The 9,564-nt window shown below is 40.7% G+C and overlaps 1 protein-coding gene and 1 non-coding gene across 7 annotated transcripts in view; both read left to right on the top strand.

Annotated features, from left to right (window-relative positions):
- Positions 1 to 249: 249 nt before the first annotated feature.
- Positions 250 to 9,564, top strand: part of Uchl5 (ubiquitin C-terminal hydrolase L5) — a 41,650-nt gene continuing 32,335 nt past the window's right edge. For 2 of the 6 annotated variants that reach the window (XR_007231344.3, XM_048430997.3), the window contains exons 1-3: positions 251 to 446; positions 7,433 to 7,496; positions 8,894 to 8,999. Coding sequence is in view for 4 of the 6 variants with exons in the window: in XM_048430997.3 (XP_048286954.1) it covers positions 371 to 446; positions 7,433 to 7,496; positions 8,894 to 8,999 (246 nt within the window). In the remaining 2 variants the exon portion in view is untranslated. Of the gene's footprint in view, positions 447 to 7,432; positions 7,497 to 8,893; positions 9,000 to 9,564 lie in introns of all 6 variants that reach the window. The other 4 variants (XR_015001403.2, XM_085688147.2, XM_048430995.3 and 1 more) reach the window with 4 other exon arrangements.
- Positions 1,872 to 2,005, top strand: LOC125398396 (small nucleolar RNA U109). The gene has a single exon (XR_007231378.2). It is a non-coding gene; the product is annotated as a small nucleolar RNA U109 (small nucleolar RNA).

Genomic DNA, 9,564 nt, shown 5'->3' with positions numbered 1-9,564 from the left:
CCCCTTCTCTAGGCCCGCCCCTCCCATCGCTCCGCCCCGGCTCCGGAGTGCCAAGGGTCCCGGATGTGCCTCCCGTCGGCGCTCCGAGGCCCCGCCCCTTCTCCCGCCGGGCGGAGAGCGCTCTACGGATGCTGAGAGGCCGAGGCGGCGGAGGAGGAGTTTCGACGTCTCCCGGGTGGCTAGAGCGTCTCTCCGCGCGTTGGTCGCGCGGCAGGTGACGGCGCCCGGAGGCTGTCGGGAAGTAGGCGGGGTGACGTGGGGTGGACGCTCGGCGGCGGGTTTTGCTGAGGTCCGCGGCCGGTGGCAGCCTGGTGCTTGGGGGCTTCGGAGTGAGCGCGCGGTGGAAGTGGGGCGGCGTGTGGTCGGGGCCATGACGAGCAATGCCGGGGAGTGGTGTCTTATGGAAAGCGACCCCGGGGTCTTCACCGAGCTCATTAAAGGATTCGGTGAGCACCAAGGGGACCGTCCTGGGCCAGGGGTTCCGGGAGGAGGCCCACGGTGGGCCAGGTGGTCACCTGCCGCCCCCCTCCCCCGACGCCCGGCGTCGGAGAAGTGACTTGAGGGACTGGAGTCGGCGTGCGTGGAAAGTAGGGCTGCCCGGGGCAGCCGCGTCTCCGCCGTGATCTTGGGAGCCGCACCACGAGGGAGGGCGAGGATCCCCTCTGCCTTGGCCACGGCTGTCTTCTCCGGACTTGGGACTCGACTTGAATTGACTCTAGCGCCTTCCTTCCCTGTCTCCCTCCCTCATCATCTCCTGCGCGCTTTCTCTTGTCCTTTCCACTGTCCCTTGCCCGCGCGCCGAGCCTCCCTGTCCCCGGTGGGGGTCAGGTGCATCGCTCGGGCCGTCGGGGTGCGGAGCTGCCGCTCTAGGGCGTGCATTTTCCAGGGTGGTGTCTGAGGCCCCAGCCGCCCAGGAACTCGAGATTCTAGTTTCTCAAAGCAGAACTGTCACCTTTCGCGTGTGGGCACCTCTTCCGGACCTCCACGGATGCCGACTCCGCGGGCCTGCACGCTGCGTCCCCGGTTCTTTTGCTCCCTCCTTTTTGGCTTCCGGTGAAGTGAGTTTTCTCGAGGTAGTGCTCTCTCGCCTAGAGGCCACATGCTTACCTCTGAATTTCTTTCCGACTCTATTTCCTTCCGTACTTGTCAACCAATAGGACATTTTATCCTTATGTTCCCAGCCTCTTTGGGCTCCCCCCCCCCATTTTAATTTTTTTTCCTCAAGTATTGTTTTTAACTGTGTTGTTAAAATTTGTACCGGAGATAGAGCAAACGTTAATGTAGATCTTGTCTGTTGTACATGGCTGAATATTTGGATTACCTAGCATATGTTCAACTATACCTCCGTCATACAGTTAAGGATTGGGAAATTTTAATGAGAATAATTGAATTGCTGCTGGGAAGAACTGAGAACTAAAACTATATTGTTTCTACATTGAGAGTAGACAGAAAGTGTTTTAAGCATATAGAGCATGCAAGAGCCAAGCAAAAGTAAGCATAATCTGAGTGTAGTTTATGGAACAGCTAGCCAAGTCACTAAACTATGGTGTAATGAATGGGCGGGAAGAGTATAGATCTTGGGTGAAAAGGTAAAGTCATGCCATATTATATATCATATTGTATACATTGGGTTGCCCTGTAGTCACCAGGGACTTAACTTCAAAAAAATTTGAGTGAAGGTCAAAAATACTAAAATAAATGTAGTTTGTGATTAAGATGGATTATGCCTACAGTATTCAGAGTTATGAAAGAATGAGATGAGAGAATCTTCTTGAAAATGGTAAGTTTGTGGGTGAATGATTGGCTTGACATGAAGTCATGGGCTACAGAGGAAGTAGAGTTGGTATTTGCGTAATTATTTCAGTTTCAAGTTGCATGTGGAAATACCTTCTCCTCATTCTCTGGAGCAGGAATACACCCAGAACATGCTACATTAAAAAAAGGAGTTCACAGGGCTGCCAGCCTTACAGTGGAGGTTGAGCAGTAGTATATTTCTCCTACACAAGCAAAAAATAATTAACAGGACTAATGGTTTACCGAATGCAGGAAAGAAGAAACAAAGTGACTTCAATTTTAGCCTGAGTTGCTAATAAAGTGGAGATAGAATAGGCTTGATAGGAAAGAAAATTCGGTCCGTTTTGATCCTCTACTGAATTTGAACTGTTTGCAGGTTTAGTGTTAAATTTTACCCTCAGAATCTTTTCAAGATAGGGTTTCTCTGTGTGACAGCCCTAGCTCTCCTGGAACTAGCTCTGTAGACCATGCTGGCCTCGAATTCACAGAGATTCCCCTTGCTTCTGCCTCCCGAGTGCTAGGTTTAAAAGCAAGCGCCACCACTTCCCAGCTACCTTCTGAATCTTAACTTCCTTTAAAAAGTTGACTTTAGATAGTGGCCCAAATTAGTTTATTTTTAAATTAAAGCATGCAGTCTAGGGCTGGTGATAAAACAAGTGACCAAAAAACAGCTTGCTGCCCAAGCCAGATCACTTGAGTTCCATCTCCAGAAACGATGGTAGAAGAAACTCACCCCTCCCAAAGTTGTTCTTGGAATGCCACACACACACACATTGTGGCACAGGCACATTAGTACTCTCTCACACACATACATGATAACAAGAAATTAATATGGTCCACAGCCAGCTGTTGTTTTCAGTTTCACATATACAGAAACCTTGGCATTTGAAAATAATTTAGGTAAAGTTAGACATTTGAATAATAATGTGGAATGTGTTTGTACATATTAAAAATAAAGCAATAGTTATTAGTGGATTGACTGCTAATGTAGAAAAACTTTACAAAAAGTTAAATGAAGGTAGTTTATATCATCGACTGCTTCAAAGGAATAAAACCAACTTTATTCCAATTATTTCCATCTTTTTTCCTGCGCAGCTCTTATATTTACAGTAGGGTTTGGAAGTTCCTTCTTTTGAAAGTGAGACGCCTGTTTGTATTATGAATACTACTACTACAGGCTTCTTTGAAATGAACTCACTAACACTGACTAGACTAGTATCTACTCTGTACATGCTTTTAGCTCACTGTTTTGAAATGAACTCACTAACACTGACTAGACTAGTATCTACTCTGTACATACTTTTAGCTCACTGTTTTGGTCCAGGTGTAGCAAGGTACAGAGGTCTTTGCCAGGAGAGAGATCTGGAGTAATTTCCTCATCTGTATCTACTGACCTGTGCCTTAAATACAGATGTGAATTACTTGGGTCCAGTGTGGTGTTTCCTTGAGATTACGTCTTCTGTGATCACATCGAAGGTATATTTTACTTTATTCTGAGGAAAGAGACAAGTTAATACTTGGCTTTCATACAAGAAATGTAGTTTGGGGAGGTTCATAAGCATTGCTTATATTATTTGGGATCCCCCAAACAGGACTGATTATTTAAAGGGTATCAGTCTCCGATTTAGGGCTCTTACTTAAGTTCAGATTGTATAGTCCTTTTTTTTTTTTTGAAAGGTTGCTTATTCATATCATCAGCCATGTGGTATATGTGTATACATACATGAAGACAATGATCATATATACCATAGATTAACTGAGAGTGGGGTTGAGGAAAACTTACCAGAGTGTTTTTTGTGGGGTGTGTAGAAGTTGGAGTCATCCCTACTGCTTTTGGTAGACTGGGTGATGTTAAGAAAATGAAAAATTGTTTTGAAGCCATCTGTTAGAAGATAGCAGTTGTTTAAGGAAATAGCAGCATTTTGGAAGAATACCACCAAATTAGTTTTTATAGGGAAGGGTGCTATGTGTGTATTTAAGAAAATTATTGTTCTCTTTGGTTTGGCGAATCATCCTGATAGCCATACTCTTAGTTTGTAATACATAAGTTTATTAAGTATGTAGCAAGCTAAAGTAAAAAATATGTAGCAAAAGATGGAAAGATAAAGCATCAAATCGGGATTGTAGAGATGGTGCAGTGATTAAGAACATGTATGCTTATAACTGCTTGTAACTCCAGCTCTGGGGGATTCTTCCGGGTCCCAAGGACACCTGAACTCATGCATATGCACACATAGAATTAAACAATTAAAAAATAAACACTTAGGAAAAAGCATCATCCTAGGCTGTAGAGTTAAATTGACTGAACAGTTAAGAGCACCAATCGCTCTTCAGAGGACCTGGATTTGATTCCTAGCACCCACATGGCGGCTCATGATACTGTAGCTCCAGTCCCAGGAGATTTGACCTCTGTTAGTGCCAGGTGCACACATAAATACATGCAGGCAAAATACATAAAATAATAAATCTTAAAAAAACCGAAACCAAAGCATCCTCAAGCCTGAAAACACTCAGCAGAAATCCACTGGAGAAGTCCCTTTGAGGTAGGTGACTGGGCAGAACAGATTGTCCCCTCCAGTGAGGCTTCCAGGGAAAGAAAAAAATCACAGCCTTCACAACATCCAGCAGAGACTAATGGGGGAAGTTGAGGCCAATTTAATGACTTTTGCTAAGTACCTGTAATTTACTGATTGTTCGTTTACTTTGACTTGCTATATATTTAATAAAATCACTCATTAAAAACCAAAAGTATGACTACTGTAAATCATTTTTTTCTTGGCCAGGCATGGGAGGCTTATGCTGGAGAATCACAAATTCAAGGTCAACATAAGTTGGTTAAGGAAACTCTAAGGGAGGTGGGGAGAAAAATGAGAATATTTTTGAAATTAGATTTGCTGTTTTGTCAGGTTGTGGTGGCACACGCCTTTAGTTCCAGCACTCAGGAGACAGAAGCAGGCAGATCTCTGTGAGTTTAAGGCCAGCCTGGTCTACAGAGTTAGTTCCAGGACAGCTAGGGCTGTTACACAGAGAAACCCTGTCTCAAATAAACAAATAAACAAACAAATAAATAGTCTATGGCCATACCACCCTGAATGTGCCTGATCTTGTAAGCTAAGCAGGGTCGGGCCTGGTTAGTACTTGGATGGCAGAGCACCTGGGAATACCGGGTGCTGTAGACTTTAATAAAATAAATAAATAAATGGAGTTTTATGCTTCTATAAAAACCACCTGTGTCAATATGTTAGTGCATAAATTTTAAAATATTTTAGAATTATTTTAATTTTAGAACCTCTAGAACAGTATTCTGGTTTGGATGACAGATTATATGATCATTTGGTCTAGAATTTAGTTCAATTACTCATGAAAATGTTCTCATAGACATCAGTAGTAATGAATGATCTGTCCAACCCCGAGCTTGTAGACTGTGTCCTGTGTGTCCCTTCATATCTAACATATGCATCCTGTACTGTCTTTAATTTGTATGTCTTTATTGGATCATAAGGCTTAATAAGTGTTGCAGTGGTTTATTAATGTCTGTCCATGACAGGGCCTTTTACTTGTACCTGGCACACAAAACGTATTTGATAAATACTAGTACTTCATTAACTACAAAAGTTCTTCCCGTGTGTGTGTGTGTGTGTGTGTGTGTGTGTGTGTGTGTGTGTATAGTACACATGTGTTTTTGGAGGCTTGAGGTTTCTTCAATTTCTCTCCACTTGAGTTTTTTGAGATAGGTTCTCTCATTGAACCTAGATCTTAACTGTTAACTAGGCCAGCTGTTCAATAAGCTCCAAAAATCTGCATGTCTCTTGCCACTCTCATGCCTCTCAAGGGTTAGGGTTATGGTAGCCTGCTGTCTTTGACTTTTTTTGTGGGAACTGGGAATCCAAATTAAGGCTCTTCTGCCTGTTTGCAGGGACTACAGTGCTTGATTATTCCCAACTTTTTATTTAATAAAGAGTAGGAGAGTTAAGTTCTTTGTGTTTGGTATTGTTTTCCTCCCTTTGTGTGTAACAGGAATACCTTTTTTAAATTTTGCTTTAGACAAAACAGGTACTGGCTTTGATTTGTATATGTACATGAGAAAAGTAAAGCTCAGATTTTTTTTTCTTTTAAGTTTGAACTTCAAGACAGCCAGGTGTGGTAGCTCAGACCCTTAATTCAGCACTTGAGAGAATGAAACAAGATACATGAGGTGATAGGCATTTGTGTTTTGGTTCTGTGCTAGGGATTGAGTGGAGGAACTCTACCATTGAACTAGAGAACATTCCAGTTTTCTAGGAGGCCTGAAGGCTTCTTCACTACTCCCTTGAAAATAATCAGGATAATCAGGGGTATTAGATTTCCAGAGAACTGCAAGCAAATGTGGGTTTTAGTTAGTAAAAGCTCTCGTGAATTTAGGCTGTCAACTTAGTATCTTGAATACTCTTCTGTGAGTCATATATACGCTATAGGTATTAGAGAATCCATCTGAAATAGTTTGCACACAAGAGACATTGGTAGGCATAGTCATTTTTATGTGTTGTGATACTAGCTAACATCGAGTGGCCTTCAGTGTTAGGCACTGTATTAAGTATGTTTTCTTTTATTTGTGCCTCACAACAGCCGTATGAGAATGAGGATATAGAGACAAAATGGTCATGCATAGTAAATGGTTGAGTCATGATTCAAATTTAGCAGTTGGGGCTGAGAGTTTACCACATGACTACTATGGTTCTTCGAGAATAAGGCTTCTTAATTGGGGATGACACTATTAGGTAATTCTGGAGGCCTCATTACATTGCCCAGGCTGGCCTTGAACTCTTGTATTTAAATTATACTGTGTTAGCTGTCTTTGACTTTTTTGTTAGCTCCGAGTACCGGGAACTTTAGATGTATTATCTCACCCAGCCAGATGATTTGTGTCCTGTATAATGTTTATCATTCTGTCTTCCTACTAGAGATCAGTGATAAACATCTGTACTCTCCAGGCTAGTGACAATAAAAAAATATATAGACATTGCTATATATTCCCAGGGGAGCGAAATCACTGCAGTTGGAAATGGTGGTCTAGATGATTGTACTTGGGTTAGGAAAAGAGGCTAGTAGAAAATTCATACATAGAATGTATCGAAAGTAAAGATCAAAAGTCACAGTTGTTCTTTCACATAAGAAAGTATATGATGATTTAAGAAGGGAGTTAAGGTGAAGTGCTGATGGCACACTCAGGAGTCATAGATTGGGGGGGGTGTGCATCTGTGAGTTCAAGGCCAGGCCAGCCTGGTGTACAGAATGAGTTCCAGAACAGCTTGAGCTATTACACAAAGGAACCTTGTCTCGTAAAACCAAATAAAAAAAAAAAAGAAAAAAAGAAAGAAAAAAGGAGAGGTAGGTAAGAAACAGAGCTGAAATTGAGGCACATGAAGGTAGAGATCATTTAGTGCAAATAAACTCTTGAAACTAATACTATGCTGCTTTCACAGTAAGTCACTGGGCAGCAATGTAGGCAGCAGTGGGCGTTGGCTAGGAGTGGTAGTAGCTTTACCATTTTAATTTGTCCTTTTTGTCCTGGAATGTGTCTTTCTTTTAGTTAGTGTGTTATTTATTGGTAAAGAACAAAATAAGTTATTTGTTTTCTAAAGAAAATAATTTATTTCAGGTTGCCGAGGAGCTCAAGTAGAAGAAATATGGAGCTTAGAGCCTGAGAATTTTGAAAAGTTAAAGTAAGTGAAGTTTTAGTTTTGTCTCTTCATTTTACTTGAATTATCAAATGATGGATATATGTATATTTCTAGGCCAGGCCAACCTGTTTGTTTGTAGAGACTATGTAGTAAGATTCTGTCTTTACAAACAAACAAAAAACATTAACTGTAGCTATAAATGGAGAACCAGATAAGTTTTCATTTTGGAAAAGTTCTTAGAGTCTTACAATGGCGATAAGAAATAGGCTTTTTGGGGGCTGGAGAGATGGCTCAGCCCTTAAGAGCTGCTCTTCCAGAGGTCCTGAGTTCAATTCCCAGCAACCACATGGTGGCTCACAACCATCTGTAGTAAGATCTGGTGCCCTCTTCTGGCCTGTAGGCACACACGCAGGCAGAATACTGTATACTTAATAAATGAATAAATCTTAAAAAAAAAAGAGGCTTTTCAAGGGGAAAATGGCAGCTGGGTCTGCTGCCTCATTCTTTGTAATCTCAGTTTGGGAGGCGGAGGCAAAGGGCTGTGATGAGTCTGAGGCCGGTTTGGACTACAGAGTGAGACTTTGTCGCAGAAAGCCTACAAAGTAAATAAAATAGAGGTGGGGAGATGATACTTAAAACAATACTGTTTTCAGTAGTAAGAGAAAGATGAATTTCTTTCTCCTGCTTTCATCTTGCCCAGAGAAAAAGCAGTGGTTGGAGGCGAAATTCATTCTGGTTGTAATCAGGAAAGGTGAAGATGTATCATATGAACTGTATTTTAAAATACAGTAAAGAATTTTTTTTTTTTTGAGAAGGAAGCTGTCAAAGATAAATCTTAATGACTTCATGTTTCTTATAAATCGATTTAGAGTAACTTCATTATGTCTGAGATGGCAGTAATCATTCAGACGATAGTTTGAGGATTATATATAAATTCAGTAATCATGCAAAAGTGTATACCGTCAGCTGTTTTTATATAGACACTGTGTAGGAACTTTATTTGTACATACTGGAATTTGATATAAATGAATAGCTTCCAGTTTTACTGTGTTCTTTATTTTCGATTTCCCTTGTTTATGACGAGTGACATGTAGTAGCTCAGACTGGTCTCAAACTCCTGTTCCTTTTTGTCTCTACCTCCCAAGTGCTGGGTTTGTGTTAACATACTCAGTTATTTTTCTATTTTTTTTAAAGTGATTTCACATAAGAATGAATTGTCTCCAAATTTGAAAAAAACTTTATATAATTCTGTTCTAAATGATCTAGATTTTAGTTTTATTAGCTTTTAAGCCCACATTCTAATGAATAAATGGCTGTTTTAGTTAAAAATTTTCTGTATTCGCTTTAGTTAATTTGCATTCTTTGTGAAATAGGTGACTATGACTTAATATGTTGCTGATGTGGTTTTGGTGTTGCTAATACAGTTTTTCATTTTGTAGGCCAGTTCATGGGCTAATTTTTCTTTTCAAGTGGCAGCCAGGAGAAGAACCTGCGGGCTCTGTGGTTCAGGACTCCAGGCTTGAAACAATATTTTTTGCCAAGCAGGTATGGTCTGTAGATTCTCTGAAAAATTGCACAAGCCAAGGGACTCTATGTATTTGCATCTAATTTAGTACCTTTCTTTTGTTGTGGGGTTCCCTTGCACATTAAAAATTTATTGCCATAAATACTTTTGGATTATCTCTTAGTATTTAATGTGTTAAACAATAAAACTGAGACATTTAAAAGGTGATTAATTGATTAAAATTTAACAACATTGTTACATGTTAATATAAGTAGCTTATGAACAAACTCAGGACCTCTACCATAATAAGCAGCCATTCTATAATATAGTTTTATGAGGCTCAAATAACATATTTTAAATGAAAATATAACTCTACCAAGCCAAAATGTAAAAGTGGTAAAAAGAAAAAATCCATTGTTTTAAATCATCTCAAATGTGTATAATACCTGGATTAATGGCATCCATGCAGATTGTTTCTTCTGTTCCTTCATTAGTCTCTTGTTGTGAGATCTTAAGCTCTTTTGGCTTTTTGAGGGACCCACCACCTAGCTTGTGGAGGCCCAAAAATGTAAGTCTATTTCCACCTTCTCTGAAGGTCAGAGAATT

Source organism: Myodes glareolus, chromosome 5, assembly GCF_982192425.1.
Source record: "Myodes glareolus chromosome 5, mMyoGla1.1, whole genome shotgun sequence".
Taxonomy (NCBI): Eukaryota; Metazoa; Chordata; class Mammalia; order Rodentia; family Cricetidae; genus Myodes; species Myodes glareolus.
This window is presented reverse-complemented; position numbering and strand designations above follow the sequence as displayed.